Source organism: Dasypus novemcinctus, chromosome 23 (assembly GCF_030445035.2).
Source record: "Dasypus novemcinctus isolate mDasNov1 chromosome 23, mDasNov1.1.hap2, whole genome shotgun sequence".
Lineage (NCBI taxonomy): Eukaryota > Metazoa > Chordata > Mammalia > Cingulata > Dasypodidae > Dasypus > Dasypus novemcinctus.
In genome coordinates this window covers 19,347,707-19,364,048 of record NC_080695.1, presented here as the reverse complement: position 1 = coordinate 19,364,048, position 16,342 = coordinate 19,347,707, and the positions used below count along the sequence as shown (strand labels likewise).

The following is a 16,342-nucleotide window of genomic DNA, read 5'->3' as shown; positions in this document are numbered from 1 at the left end:
TTCAGGTTCTTTACACATACTAAGTCATTTAAAATGCTCTAAAATCCTTCTCCCCTCATTTGGTAATCTTATCATTACTATTTTATGACTGAAGATTATAAAGTCAAGAAGAAACTTGCCCAATATTACATCTAGGATATGACTGTTGCTTTATACCAGGTGCTAAAAAAAGAACAATGACTGCATGGTTTTTGCTATCAGTGAAGTAACATATTATACTTTTAGAAATGAGACAGACACATGAGAAAAGAAAAGATTTCATGAAATACTCACGGTTATTAATCACAAGGCCTGGAAAGGGTCTAAAGAGAGAAACAAACTGTTAAAAATATATCAATTTATTTTTATTCTGCAAGGATTTATGTGTATATTCACTTTATTCAACTGACAATTAATCCCTATCATTTATGTTGCTAAATAAGAAATGTTATTATACCTTATAATCTTATGGACAAGATATGAATACCTAATATGGAACACTGTTATAAAACTCTATGGCCAAGATGAAGGGAAACAAAAAAACTGTTGCACAGAAAACAGAAATTACAGTTAAATAGCTTCATGAAAGAAGACTTTTTGCCAGACCACTGAAATGATACAAAGAATGGCCAGTGGTAAAGTGGGATAAAAATATGGGATTTTTAGTGAAAGGGGGTTGGAAGAAAATAAATGATAGTGGGAAGATGAGAAAAAACCTTCAGAAAGTGGACTAAAGTATAAAGAGATTGCAGAGGGTCAGTTCTAATTGATTTGTACTAGAGACAGTGGGAACCTGACAATGAGCTAACAGGTTAGATTTAGAGATAGCTAAGTTGTGGGAGGGAGGTTGGAAAAGAGATAAGATTTTTGCTTAGGTGAATGGAAAAGAGGACATATGCTGAATACTTATTGTGACAAGCACCTATTAATACCAAAATTCTTGGGAAATGGACTTGGCCTAGTGGTTAGGGTGTCCGTCTACCACATGGGAGGTCCGCGGTTCAAACCCCGGGCCTCCTTGACCCATGTGGAGCTGGCCCATGCACGGTGCTGATGCGTGCAAGGAGTGCCGCGCCACGCAGGGGTGTCCCCCGCGTAGGGGAGCCCCACGCGCAAGGAGTGCGCCCATAAGGAGAGCCGCCCAGCGCGAAGGAGGGAGCAGCCTGCCGAGGAATGGCGCCGCCCACACTTCCCGTGCCGCTGACGACAACAGAAGCGGACAAAGAAACAAGCCGCAGCAAATAGACATAGAGAACAGACAACCGGGGGGAGGGGGGGATTAAACAAATAATAAAGAAATCTTAAAAAACAAACAAACAAACAAAAAACAAACCCAAAATTCTCATAATGCTCTGAGAGGAAATATAATCATCATTCTCACCCTGGGGCCGAGGAATACTGATGCTGACAAATGAACAATTATCCGGAATGTACAGAAAAGGAGACAGAAGTGACTTGGCTAACAACAAATGGCTGATGAGGGATCAAATCCCTGTCTGACTTGAGAGGAATCAGCAAAATTTTTCTTTAAAGGATCAGATAGTAAATAGTTCTGGCTTCGCAACTACTCAACCACACCACTGTAAAGTGAAAGCAACCATAGATAATAAATAAACAAATGGGTTGACACCATTACAATGAAATTTTACAGGGGGCCAAGGTGCATTTGGTCTTTAGGCCATGGTTTGCCAACAAATGTCATAAACACTGGAGGATTAAGAGTCAGCTCAGGGAGGAGAAATTTACATTATAGTAGTTAATCAATTATCTTTATTATATAATAAATATGTGGGGATTATACTACTGTCTACAACTGTTTTTTTTTTTGAAAAATGAATTAGCCTCACTTACCTAATGACTGTGAATTTGATAAACTCTGCAGAATCTAAGATTCTTCTCATGGAGCTGATTTCCAAGTAACTGGGGGCTTTGAATGACACTCCTGGGGGCATGCCATCAACCACCACACAGCCAGGGTTAATTGTGATTTTCCTGTAGGGAACTTTCACAGGGAAACCCATACCAATTGCTTCACCTGTGATGAGAGAAATATCAGAAAAGCAGAGATTAACTTATCATCTTAGGAAGTATCTCAAAAGCCTATGATCAGCATTTATTTTAAAGAAAGACCATATCTACTGTAAATTAAAGTTTTTCTATGCTTCAAAGAAACTTAAATAAAACATGAATCTTAATTTTATTAACTTTGATACTCATCATCAGAGTACAGCCTATTTAAAAAATACTTTATTAAAAATCTTCCGCAAAAGCAAAATACTTTTTTGTTGTTTCTTTTTTAAGGAAACTCCAACTATATTTGGGGATAATCTACTGAGAACATCTTATTGAAACAAAATTTCCTTGCTTATTGCAAACACAAAGCTTACCGAATTTTCGACTGAAGAGGTCATTCACTTGTTCCCTTAGCTGTCTAGCTTTTTCAACTTTTGACAGTCTCTCATTATCGTCGTCTAAAAAAGTTTATAAAAACTCAAATGTAGTAATTTACTTTTTTCTTCTTTTTACTTGTATTATTCTATTGAAGTATATCAGTCATACATGAACATACATAAACAATAAGTATATAGTAACAGTTGTGAACTTACAAAATAAACGTGCATAACATCATATAGGGGTCCCATACATCACCCCACCACCACCACTTTGCATTGCTGTGAAACATTTGTTATAAACTATGCAAGAGCATCATCAAAATATTACTATAACTGTAGTACTTATCTTACATTTGGTGTATTTTCCCCCTAACCCACACTTATATTTTTTAAAATATATTTTTATGGGTTGTGATAATTCCCTTTTAATTCCAAGTAAGTTTTAGGAAGTTTGTATAACTCAGGTTATGTTTATGTTGTTGGAGTAGTTAAGCATTATAGACTAATCAAGTTCGAAATTGTTTAAAATTCTTACACTGAAATTATATGCTACAACTTTATCCTTATAAAAGACATTGTTTCATACAGATTTTTGTAAAGGACACAATAGATATTTGGGTAACAACATGTTTTAGATCATACTAAACCCATTAGCTGCCTAGAGTTGTTTAGACAGAATTTCATAGGGTGATATATTTGGTTACTTCTGCCAGGGCTGGGAAGGACTATGTAACAATGTGCAGAATATTCACCGCCAGGGCTGGGAAGGACTATGTAACAATGTGCAGAATATTCGACATTCCTGAATAACTAGAATATATTCCTGTAACTGAAGAAGAAAAAACCCCACAAAAAAACAAAAAAGCAAAAACACAAACTCATGATAAGACAAGAGAAAACATACCTGGAATTGTCACCTGAATGATGTTAAGATCTTCAACACCTGATGCAGTAGTATTAACATTGGGTGATGAGTTTATTTTTCCTTAAAAAAGAAACTTAAGATTAGAGTTTGTAGAAAATGTGGTCAAATCTTCTTTAATAACTAGGGAGTGCTGTGTTTCTAAAGACCCAGGCTTCATAAGACAGCATTTTAACCCAACCTTGTTTGCGACTATTTTTTTCATGGCATGTTTTGTCATTCCACTAAGAAACTAAGCTTCTTGATGCCTCTGTTCTCTACTTTTATTCTCATCCTGGTTGTGCATAGTAGAACACCATATACATAGAGGTACTCAATTATTATACAACTGAAAATCCTGAACTGGTCATAACCCCAAATTTGAATGAGTTTTCCCTGGTTTTAATTCAACAGCTGCTCTTTACACAACCTTTTCTCTCACTACTATGAAATGACTTTGTAACAGCCTGGTTTCTGCAGTGAAGACACTCACTTGGAGGGCTCTTAGAGGAGGTGCTCTCCTTAATGGCTGTCTCAAACATTTCAGGCCTACAAATGAACAAAGAGAAAAACACGTGTGCTAGTAAAACTCTAATATTAGAAATTAGAGAATGAAATTTAAAATCCAGTAACATTTCCTAAGTATATAGTCAAATTCTTTGTAATGGAAGAAGATAGCATAATTACCTCAAGAGACAAATAAAGGAAGACTGTAATTCTAATTATTTATTTTAAAGATTTTAGTTTTATTTCTCTCCTCTTCCTTGAGTACCCGCCCCCCACTCCCCACCCCCTAGCAGTTGTCTGCTCTCTGTGACCATTTGCTGTGTGTTCTTCTGTGTCCACTTGTATTCTTGTCAGCAGCACTGGGAATCTGTGTCTCTTTTTGTTGCATCATCTTGCTGCTTCAGCTCTCTGTGTGCGCGGCACCACTCCTGGGCAGGCTGCACTTTTTTCACGCTGGGAAGCTCTCCTTATGGAGCGCATTCCTTGCACATAGTGCTCCCCTATGTGGGGGACACCCCTGTGTGGCATGACACTCCTTGCATGCATCAGCAGTGCATGTGGGCCAGCTCACCACACAGGTCAGGCAGCCATAGGTTTGAACCCTGGACCTCCCATGTGGTAGGCAAATGCTTTATTGGTTGAGCCAAATCTGCTTCCCTAATTATGATTTTATTATCTACCCTGTGCCTATTTTTAACTCCCTGCCAACTCTTACTGGCTTCTTCTTCCCATGGTTAGAATATATCTGGAAAAGACTCGGTGACAGATGTAAGAATGGTCACAAGAAGAGTCCCATGTATATAGCATGGAAATATAACATGGGCTGTGAAAATCTTTTAGGAAGCGTTAAGTCTTAGCTACTGATAAACCTCTACTGACCTGGCCTAAATACAAAGGCAGCAATTTTGGGTGACTGAAAATTCTTAGGAAGTGGATGTGGCTCAACAGATAGAGCGTCTGCCTACCATACAGGAGGTCCAAGGGTTTGATACCCAGGGCCTCTTGGCTCAGGTGGTGAGCTGGCCCATATACAATGCTGCTGCACACAAGGAGTGCCTGCCCACGCAGGGATGCCCTTGCGTAAGGATGCCCCTCGCTCAAAGAGAGCTGCCCCACACGAAACCACAGCCCGCCCAGGAGTGGTGCAATACACATGGAGAGCTGATGCAGCAAGATGACTCAACAAAAAGAGACACAGTGATCCCCAGTGCTGCCTGATGAGAACGCAAGTGGACAAAGAAGAACATGTAGCAAATGAACACAGAGAGCAGAGAAATGGCGGGGGGGAAGGGGGGGAGATAAATCTTTGGGGAAAAAAAAAGTCTTACACCAAGCAAATGGAAACCTAACATTCATTTCAAACAGCCACTGTGCATCAATATATATTAATTCCAATTATTCCCATCGATTTCAACTGTGAGTCTAATTCATAGATGTTCAAGAAAATGCAGTAGAAAAATAAAAAATATCTAGTCATTTGAATAAATAAAACTCAACACGGCTTAGATTTCAGCATCATCAACCTGTAAAAAACATGACTGTAGGAATATGTAGCAATATCAAGTTAACATCCCTTCTGATAAGCCAGAGCTCTCCCTTCCATTCTAAATTACTAGAAAAAATTTAAAACATACACAAAAGTACAGTTTAAAGAGCTTTGTAGCTCTACTACAAAGATGAACTCCATGAAACCATCTCCCTATGACAAAACTGTCAACACATGAGCAATCTTGTTCTTTATTTCTCACCCCTCCTACCCCAAACAACTTTACTTTTTAATGATGAATTTAATTTTGGCTTTGTTTCTGAGTATCTTCTCCAGTCTTGGAATGCCAAAAGTAGATGGTCTTCGGAATGGCACACCCTCAGGTAAGCCTTCCACATAAAAGTCTTCTGGGAAAGATTCAAACAATGCAAATGGCACTTTCACAGCTTGTTTAAGGCCAAGAGCTTCACCTGTAAAACACAGGCATACACATAAAATAAAACACCTCTTAAATACTACATTTATAACTTCTTAGCTGGTGCTTTTCATTTAAAAATGCATTAAATTACACTATTGCACCTACTAAATTCATATCCATTTCAATGTTAGAAATTTTTACTCACAGTTTTCCAGTGATAGTTATTTTTAAATGTTAAACATTAACTCTCTTCCCTTCCTTCTATTAAAAACAGTTATGTTATTGTTCAATAATAACATTTCATTACAAACTTACCACATTTTTCATTGAAAAGATTTTCAACTTTCTGTTTTAGGTCCGTGATTTTGGCATTCCAGGCCTCTGTGTGTAAAATATAAGACAGTTAAGTTGTCTGGAATACTTACAAATCAACATACACTCTGGGACAGAGGTTTTCCATCTTATTTTATTGTGTATCTGGGGTTAATTTTCAACTTTAAGAAGTAAAAAATAAAAACGTCAGCAGCTTTTAACATTGTTATGTCTGAACATCTACTCCAATCCTGATAAACTATAAAATGCCTTACAATATAAGTAATATGGGGACTATAAATAAATGAAATATACTGAAATTTATATATATGTATATAGCTATCTGTATCTGTATCTAAATTAAAACTCAAATCCAAAAAAAAATTAAGTGTCTACTATGTGTCAGACATGTAAAATGATTTAGTATATATAATCCTCACAACAACTCTATAAGGTAGGACGTAATGCTATCCCCATTTTACTGGTAAGGAAACTAAGGTACAACGAGGTTAAATAGTTTGCCCAAACCCACAGAGTTTATAAAGTAGCAGCACTGGATATGAACTACGCAGTTTGGCTCTTAGCCTGTGGCTTATAAAAGCTAACATGGGGGTGGGGGGGGTGGGGGATGTGTTATATGGGAACCTCATATGTTTTTTAATGTAACGTTCTTTGTGATCTATTAACTTTAATTTAAAAAAAGAAAAAAAAAAGCTAATATACACTAACGTATCAAATTAAAGAAAAAATTCACATGGTAAAATGAAGATTATTTCTTTTATTTAAAACAATGAAACCAAGAAATATGAATATTTACCAAAGGAAAACTCCCTTCCTCGGGGCTTAAAGGGAACATTAGAACCATTAGTCTGGGTAGGGGTTCGAACAGCTGATGTTTGAGGATTGTTGTTATTAGGACCTAAAGAAAAAAGTAGAAGAAATCATGATTGACCCATGTATTTATTTAACCATGCTTAAGTAACACTTGTGGTTTCTTCACGACACCCTCATTAAGTCCAGCCTTTGTTGGAAAGCTTAAAACTCAGTTTAAGAAGTATAGAAGCACTCTGCAATGAAAATGGGCACTCCTAATTAAATCCATTTTTCTTCTTCTGTCCCTGTAAATCTGGCATTTTTCCTCCCACTTATGGCTGCTCTGGAGTACTTTACTCACTGAAAGAGAGCTATCAAATTTTTGGGTTACCTCTGTCTGCTTACATTTTTCTTTCAGTCCCTGAAAAGAATCACAACTCTGGGTAGTAATATCTTCACTCTCCACAATGCAGATTTCCTAGCGAGCTCTAACTTATCATTTCTTTGAATTTGTAGTACAACTTAGAAGTGAGGTTTTCTATTAAATGAATGATAGCTGCAGTTGTTCTAATAAACCCTATGCCTGGACTCTTTACATGTACAGATAACTAATGCTTAAAAAATAAGCTCATCACTTTAAATCCAAAGTAAGCTATTTTAAACAAAATGATATGAACGAAAGTGCCAAGATAGTTGGAAAATAACATGAAATTAAGTTTCAACTGACTTCTTTTAATTCCTGGGAAAATAACCAACATTCTTACAACAAAACCTGAAATTTCCCAATTTGCAGAAACGTTTATAAAGGCTCCAGGCTTTCACCTAAAGTAACTTCCTACTTCCTATGACTGAAAGATTTTTATTGATGAACAATTTTTAAAGAAAAACATTACATGCTTTCAAACAATGTATACCAATCACTGTATCATGCACATTATATGTATAATTAATTTATTCTTCATAAAAAATTTATGAAGGAGGAATTATCATTTCTTTTTTATGGATAGAGAAAGTGAGTACAGAGGAGCTATGTTAACTTGCCCACGATTGCAGAGCTGGGAAGCGGTGGAGCTGGACTACCAACGTATGTAGTCTGGCTCCTTACTATTAACCAAAACACAAGCCTCTCTCAGACGTATTTGCACAAAAGAATTTATCATTCACAGAGCTAAAGACAGGGAAGGCAAATACCCAGGACGCATGCTGCCACCCCTACCTTCTCTACTTAGCTTTGGTATGTGTGACCTAAGAGTCCCTAAGAAGTCTATGCAGGTATCTGATGAGTGTAGTGTTTGAAGGTGAAAGCTATGTGACATTCCTATAAAACGTCAGATGCAACAATTCTAGTCTTTAATTATTTCAAAACTTCTGAATACACCACAACAGCTTTTTAAGATAGTATAGTGATAAAAACAAAATGTCTGGAATAGCTGACTCTGGCAGTCTGGTTTACCTGGCGCTTGTATCCCCACAGAGTAAATCAGTACAGTCCACTATCATGATTTTGTAACTGAGTAACCAAGCATGGTTGGAACAAGATACAAAATTATGTTCCCTAGAACACGACACTACTTGTACTTCATTTACATAGCTCTTTTGCTCAAGCTACTCCCTCATTAAGGAGTGGCCTTTCTGTATATCTGCCAGATGAAATTCTACTCTTCCACAAAAGTATCATTTAAATGTAGTCTTCTCTATATAGATTCCATTGGCCTCAGAGTTAATCCTTTTACTGTAGTCCCACATCATTGTTCAAATCTCTATGGATACAGGCCCAGAGCAGGTCCATCTGGTTCCTAACTGTCTTTGTCTGTCTACTACATCCAAGAGCCCATGAATTTCTCAATTATTTATGTACTTATTCAGAAAAGGGATGGCGCCTTGTTGATGAGAAATCATTCTCTCAGATCTTATCCAAAAGGGGGGAAGTGAAAGATTTGAAACAGTTTTATTTAATTCTTGGAAATTTTGAGCACAAATGATTAAAGTAGTAAACAATGTCAATAAATTGTACAAGGATGCCTGTTAGCTTTTCACAGGAGGTTCTCTGTGTACACAAGATAACTAAATGGGGACTAATGCTCCATTTAAGTATCAAAACTAGAAACTCTTAAATTGAAACAAAAAACAATTATCCTAATGAAATTATCACTTCCTCTTGCATTAATGGACAGGAAGAAATATCCCTAATAGATGGTTAAAGATGATCTATAATATTGTGTAAAGTACTTTAATAATGTAAATCTGAAAAGATGAGAATCCTGCAGACCTGAGGAGAATGAACAAAACTGGACGAAAACTTGAGGATTTATTTAGTAGGAACTAATTTAATATACAGGGTACTGCTATTTAAACCACCCTGAAATGTTCTTACCTGAAAAGAGTAGGGAGGAAGGGGGAAAAAAAAAGGAGATGAGAAAGAGTTCCACATGTGCCTTTCCGCATCCTTGAATATTAGGAAAGAAAAGCATATAAGGCATTTTCTGCAGCACTTTACAACATGCTCCATGAACACTGGGTTAACTGGTTAACCTTTTAATTAGAAACATTTGGAAATTTAGCTTTATCACACAAAGCTATCTGGTTTTTGTAAAAACTCACTTGCATATGCACCTACATAAAATATAACCAGTGAGCTACAGGACTGAGGACCAGTAACAGAAACACATTACAGATGGCTTTACCTTCCACAGTGACCTCAATTTCTGGAACCTTTGAATTGCTCCCAGGGCTTCGTGGTCTTTTCGGGGACTGCAATGCTGTAAAGCAAGCACATGATTACTTTTGAATATTGTGAAAGAATAAAAACAAAACCAGAAGGGGATGCTTTATAAAAGCAGAGTATTAAAATTCATACAGTTTGGCTCTTTTCAAAGAAACCTGAAGAATTAAACTGGTAGTGTAATCCTCCACATGAGTCTCAACAAAGCTGTGGAAACATGAATGAAGGAGGATTGCAAACATGAAATTTTCAATGAAATGTTAAAAAAAACAAAAAAACAAAAAACACCAGAGGTCCATTAAATAAAAAAACCTTGAAAAGTAAAAAAAAAAAAAAACAACAATCACCTGAACGCCCCACAAAGATAATGGCCAATGACTCAGTATGATTTGTGTAAAGTTGATAAAGATTGTTTTATATATGCACTTAGGTATAATAAAGAGTATACAAAATATCTTACCTTTAGTGTTTATTTTACTAGCCATTCCAGGAGGCAAATAGGAAACAACTAGTTCAGGTCTAAAAAGAAAACCAAGAAAGTCAGAGGAGCCAATGCAATCCTGATATTCACAGCTAGTAAAAATGTTCATGATCATTATCTCTTATAAGGTCATGTAATGCAACAAAAATTTATATCATTAGGGACAAAAACGCTGACTTTACTTTTCTAACAGTATCTGCTAAGTGATTTTATGCAGAGTGACTTCTTTAATGAAAAGTAAATACCATTAAAGTTTAGGTTATTGAACTACTGAAATTCTGCAGAAACAGAGATAAGAAACTCAATCACTGAAATTCACTAGGCTCTCAAAATTAATCAGCAGTAATGGAGTTAAAAATCTCAAGGGATTCTTAGAGCTAGTTATCTCAACGTCTCTAAACTAACTGAAAAACACCATTATGAGGCAAATGAATGCTACTATTCTCACTGTACTGATGAAGAAAATCTAGTACAGGCTGAGGAAAATCTAGTACAGGCTGAGGATTTGCAGAGGCAATGGACAATGCAAGAACCACAACTCAGAGCTTGCTTTTCCATCTAGGACTTCATCCATAGCTACAGAAAAGCTCTAGCAAGAAAAAATATTAAATAGAGCTTTTTTTTTTTTTTTAAATTAAATTTCTACAAACAACTACATTGGCAAATAGAACTTACTTTTTAACAACAAACTTGATTTTATTACTCCCACGCACAATTCTTTCAAGTCGTGGAATTCCAAACCAGGTAGGGCTCCGAAAGGGAATTCCTTCTGGCAAGCCTTCTACATAAAGGAACTCAGGATTTGATTCAAACACAGGGTATGGTACTTTTACTGCCTCTGTGAGTCCAAGAGCTTGAGCTGAAAGTATAAGAGAACATATCTTGTGGAATGTAAACCTTTACACAAAACATCCTTTAATATTAGTTTTCTGTATTCTCAAACATGATATATAATAGTTCCCTACAATCTAGCAATATTCACTTAATATTGAAGGCATTTTGCTAAGTATAATTGTGCAAAATTGAACAGCCTAAAAAATGTGTACTTTTATGAGGAACATTTAAACACTTCAAATCAACAGGAACGTTATTAGTCAAATTATCTCTTTACTCTGGGCAGAAACAAACTAAAGCCATTTCACACTGAAATGGCAACTACCCAGCCTTTGAATTATGGTCATCTAGATGCAAAATTCGCTGTTGAAAAATATGACTTGTATATGATCCATCTAAAAAAACCCAACTCATTAAGTTAGAGAGATCAGAGGCCAAGTATTTAAGTTTCCTGATCTGGGACAAAAAATGGTCAATATCAGATATGAAAATAATGAATAGGAAAGCCCCAGGAATACTGCTATCACTCCCCACTCCTTACTTCCTTTTCCATGACAGATACACCCAATCAACTGAAACACTCTTTCTTGCTGAGCCTCCTCAGAATCCTTCTCAAGACAGCGCTCCAGGAAACCGCTGTCAACAAATCTAAGTTGAAACAAATGATGAAACCTATTTGCCATACCGGTGTTAGCCAGATTAGAAGTATAGACAGTGGAACTGAGATTTATCCCAACTCCTCCCTTCCTCTCCCATTTTGACAATTGAGAAAACTGAATGTAAGAGAGAAAAAAGTAACTTGCTCAATTTAATAAGCAGCAAGTTCAGTAACAAGAAAAGAACAAAAACCCAGTTTCTGTGACCTTCCTTCTTTAGGTCTTAGATATCTATAATTCATTTGGGACATAACATGGCTTTTTAATGATTTTATATTAAGACATAACCACTGTATTTTACTTACCAAATTTCAAATTAAAAATCTCTTCCACTTGCTTGCGTAGCTTCGTAATTCTTACATTCCAATCTTCTTTGACTGCAAGGTAAAAATAAATTTAATTAATGATTTTCTTACTGGTACTGATAACACAAAATCAGATTGGACTTAGGGGACAGAATGTAGATACCCTTATTTCCAGTGATGCTCTTAATTCAATGTTGTTAAAAACAAAAATTTGGGATCTTAGGAAAGTAATAATTTCCTGCACTTGTCAAATTATCAGAAGAAATGTAGAGAGACAGAATGTAAATTTAAGTTCACATTGAAAATAAAGGAAAACTAGTTAATATGAAAGACTGCCCTAAATTAGTGGTTTTCAAATAGAAACACATCAGGGAGTCCTAATCAGGGCTTAGTTTTACACTTGCACCAGACTCCAGGACTCCTGTGCCAAGTTCGACTACAGTAGGTTCATTTTCATTTGTTTTCTAACTGCTATGTGCCTAGAAATCCACACAAAGCAAAAACTTCACTAATCAAAGCAACTTTTCCTATTAGAAATAAATGGTGAAGGGTTAGGGAGATGTCACTCAACATGACTCAGAACTTACACTCTGGTTTATTTTCCTATTCCATTACCATTTTTGTATGCTTGTTTTCTCTCTCTCTTTGCTCTATTTTTGTTTTATTTTATTACATTACCTTTTAAATGCAGTAACATAAAAATATATAGGCTATTGTAAAAGACATGTACAATGTCACTTGGATTCTGGACATTGAAAAAATAGAGGTAGACTTGGAGACAACTGAGGATGATTGGATAAGGAAAGAAGGGTAAGAGGAAAAGGGCAGAGAGCGGGAGAATTACTCAAGTGTGGAAACGATCTGTTTGCAAACAAATGCACTGGAAACGTTGGAGAAGCTCTGGAAATACTGCTAAAGTTTGGTGGCTTCAGGAAATCTTGTAACATTTCTTTTACTTAAAAGAATGAGTTGCCTTTCCCCTCTGGATTCCAGGTTGTTCAGCCAAATCAGCCTCAGGAAATAACTCTAGTATAATCCAAGTTTGAATGGTAACTACTAAAGATATCTAGACTCTCCTCTCCAAGGTAAAGGTAGTTTTTACTAACTTTCTGATTAGTTTCCTCTTCTGCCTCACCCTATACTTCCTTCTCTCCCATTTGTTACTCCAACAGAAGAAGTCAGTAACTCCCCATTCTTCCCCTTCACAGCTGAATTGCTTGGTTAGCTCCACAACTTTCTCACATATGACCTTATTTCTTCTGTAAGACTGAGGGCAAAGTGTACTTCACCTTAAGCAAACATCTGTTACTGATTCCAGTGCCATACCAAAAATTAAGGATATATTTTTGGTGATAATGACTGCCAAAATTCTTTTCTCATGTAGTCTATTATTTCAATAAGCCTAATAAAAGTCTAATTCCTGCTCACTGGCAAACCATACAATGTTGTTTCACATTGAAAGGTATGCCGATTTACTGGTTCTTGAAAAAAATAAGTAAAATATAGCACTAGTAATTTATAGTGATTATAAATTAGGTTAATATTGTTGATATATTAGGTTAAACCAAATACATGATTAAAAGTCATTTCACCTATTTCTTTCTTAATGTGGCTACTAGAAATTTTTAAATTATATATATGATTCATGGCTCCAATTTGGGGTTTACATTATATTTCTAATAGTACAGCCCTAAACTTAAAAGGCTTTGAGTTCCTTCAAAGGTACATATGTTAATACTGATAAATCCAGGAGTGTCTGTATTAAGCTTCCACAAAAGATTTTGGAGGGGAGAGGAAAGAGGGAGGGGTTCCATAGTTTAAAAAAGGATTTCAAAACTATCTTACCTGGTGTATTTGTTCTTGGCTGAGTAACTTCAGTTGTACTGTGAGTCAGAAGTTCTGGTCTGTAAAAATTGGGTACATATTGATTTAGGAATGCATAAAGGTCTTCCTTGCACAGCTGTGCACTGCTAATTATTTTAAATATGGATCATTGTCTTCATTTACAGTGAAGAGAATCATTCTAGTGATTATAGCTTATTTTTAAATTAGAAAGGATGCTATCACAAAATTTTCAAATTCAGATCTCCAATTACTGGACATTTCCATATGGATGTCCACAAAGGTTTTTTAAGTTTAATTGTATAAAACTGAACTAGGTTGCTTTTCCTCCAAACCAGTTCAACTTTCTGTTTCTTTTTTTTTTTTTTAAAGATTTATTTATTTATTTAATTCCCCCCCCTCCCCTGGTTGTCAGTTCTTGGTGTCTATTTGCTGCGTCTTGTTTCTTTGTCCGCTTCTGTTGTCATCAGCGGCACAGGAAGTGTGGGCGGTGCCATTCCTGGGCAGGCTGCACTTTCTTTTCACGCTGGGCGGCTTTCCTCACAGGCGCACTCCTTGTGCGTGGGGCTCCCCCACGCGGGGGACACCCTTGTGTGGCACGGCACTCCTTGCGTGCATCAGCACTGCACATAGCCAGCTCCACACGGGTCAAGGAGGCCCGGGGTTTGAACCGCGGACCTCCCATATGGTAGACGGACGCCCTAACCACTGGGCCAAAGTCCGTTTCCCATCAACTTTCTGTTTCTAAATAGGTGAACTATACCACAATACAACTAGAAATATTAAGGTCATCCTAAACATTTCCATTCCCTTAGACTCTTAGCTCCAACACACATACACATCCTCACCACTTCTCATCAGTAAGCAAGTAGGATGGATTTTGTCCTGTCAACATTTCTGCTAGTACTAAGATAAGCCTTATTCCCAATCCCTGTCTTCAAATTATCCATTTTGCTATCCTTCCAACTCAAGCCAGAATAATCTTTCTAAAAGGCAAATCGGATTTAAGAGAAATCTGCTTTGAAGCCTTTTAATGACTTCTACTGCTTTTGTAGTCACAAGGTATACCATGAGACTGTATACCTCATTTACAGTCATTCCATGCCCACACATCAGCTCTCATTTCACATGGAATGGTTTGGGTATGTGAACATTCTAGCACAATTTGTCAATTACACCCCTGCCCCTGCTTATATTTCCTTTATTTGCAAGATCTTTTCTCTACTTTGCAAGCATAACTAAGCGATGTGCATTTTTTACTTACCCCCCACCCCAATAAGTGCCCAGGAACGCTTTATTGCATTTATCTTTGTAATAAGCCTCCCAAGGATAGAGATCCTGTTGGATGAATTTTGAACATATGATGCCTGGTGGTAAATAAATATTTGTTCAATAAAGAAGTAAATGAATCTAAATGCAACACCTTCATTTTAAATATGGAGAAGTCAGTCCTACTAAGAAAGAGTATAAGGTCCACCTTTATCAAGTTTATTTCTTTATTTTTAAATTAGAACAGATATAGATTTACATTATAATTATGTAGAAAGTATATCTACACACCTATCACACACAGTTTTCTCTATTCAGGTTAATCTTGTCCTAGGGAATATATTAAATTGATTTCTATAGATTGTAATCTTACCTTTTAATAACAAATTTAATTCGATTGCCCACTTGAATGATTTTTTCCAGTCTTGGAATTCCATACCATGATGGACTTCTAAAAGGAATGTTTTCTGGTAAACCTTCCACATAGAGATCATTAGGATGTGCCTCAAATTTCTGGTAAGGTACAGCCTTGGCTTCAGTGCTCCCCAAGGCTTCAGCTGAACAAAATAAAAGCAATTCAACAGAATAAGTTCCTGTTGAAATCATATTTTAACACAATCCAAAGCAATAAATATATTAAATTAAAAAAAAAAGGCAAGGTATACTCTGCTAGCATGTCACCAACTATTGGAATAGATGGAAAACAGCAATACTGGAGTTGCTAATTTGAATAAACAGATGCATAAATATTCCATGATCAAGAGCTAGTTGCCTCATTCCAAGAGAATCTTTTTTTTTTTTTAATAAAGATTTTTATTTATTTATTTCTCTCCCCCCGCCCCACCCGGTTGTCTGTTCTCTGTGTCTATGTGCTGCATCTTGTTTCTGTATCCGCTTGTTGTTGTCAGCGGCACGGGAATCTGTGTCTCTTTTTATTGCGTCATCTTGTGTCAGTTCTCCATGTGGGTGGCGCCATTCTTAGGCAGGCTGCACTTTCTTTTGCGCTGGGCAGCTCTCCTTATGGGGTGCACTCCTTGCGCGTGGGGCTCTCCTACGCGGGGGACACCCAAGTGGCACAGCACTCCTTGCGCGCATCAGCACTGCACATGGGCCAGCTCCACACAGGTCAAGAAGGCCTGGGGTTTGAACTGCAGACCTCCCATGTGGTAGATGGACGCCCTAAACACTGGGCCAAGTCCATTTCCCCCAAGAGAATCTTAACAGATATAAATTATTAAAAGAAAAACGCGTTTCTCAATATCCTTGGGTAGAAATGAGGGTGAGAAAATCATAGCAGACAGTCAATAACATGGCTTAAACACTAATTTTCAAACACACTGTGACAGCTTTTTCCAAGTAGGTACTTCATGACTATAATGTTCCTCTTGTTTTGGCTGCTGCACACGCACTCATTTTAGGTGATC

The 16,342-nt window shown here is 36.8% G+C and overlaps 1 protein-coding gene across 11 annotated transcripts in view; it reads right to left on the bottom strand.

Annotated features, from left to right (window-relative positions):
• The window catches only part of GTF2I (general transcription factor IIi), a 111,451-nt gene that overhangs the window by 4,157 nt on the left and 90,952 nt on the right, over nucleotides 1–16,342 (bottom strand). For all 11 annotated transcript variants that reach the window (XM_004455642.5, XM_004455644.5, XM_058285954.2 and 8 more), the window contains 14 exons: nucleotides 15,292–15,475; nucleotides 13,653–13,711; nucleotides 11,808–11,879; nucleotides 10,688–10,871; nucleotides 9,992–10,050; nucleotides 9,494–9,568; nucleotides 6,814–6,915; nucleotides 6,000–6,065; nucleotides 5,553–5,736; nucleotides 3,767–3,822; nucleotides 3,277–3,357; nucleotides 2,367–2,450; nucleotides 1,831–2,014; nucleotides 274–302 (listed from right to left, as the gene is read on the bottom strand). In XM_004455642.5, coding sequence (XP_004455699.2) covers nucleotides 274–302; nucleotides 1,831–2,014; nucleotides 2,367–2,450; nucleotides 3,277–3,357; nucleotides 3,767–3,822; nucleotides 5,553–5,736; nucleotides 6,000–6,065; nucleotides 6,814–6,915; nucleotides 9,494–9,568; nucleotides 9,992–10,050; nucleotides 10,688–10,871; nucleotides 11,808–11,879; nucleotides 13,653–13,711; nucleotides 15,292–15,475 — 1,419 coding nt within the window. The remainder of the gene's footprint in view (nucleotides 1–273; nucleotides 303–1,830; nucleotides 2,015–2,366; nucleotides 2,451–3,276; nucleotides 3,358–3,766; nucleotides 3,823–5,552; nucleotides 5,737–5,999; nucleotides 6,066–6,813; nucleotides 6,916–9,493; nucleotides 9,569–9,991; nucleotides 10,051–10,687; nucleotides 10,872–11,807; nucleotides 11,880–13,652; nucleotides 13,712–15,291; nucleotides 15,476–16,342) is intronic.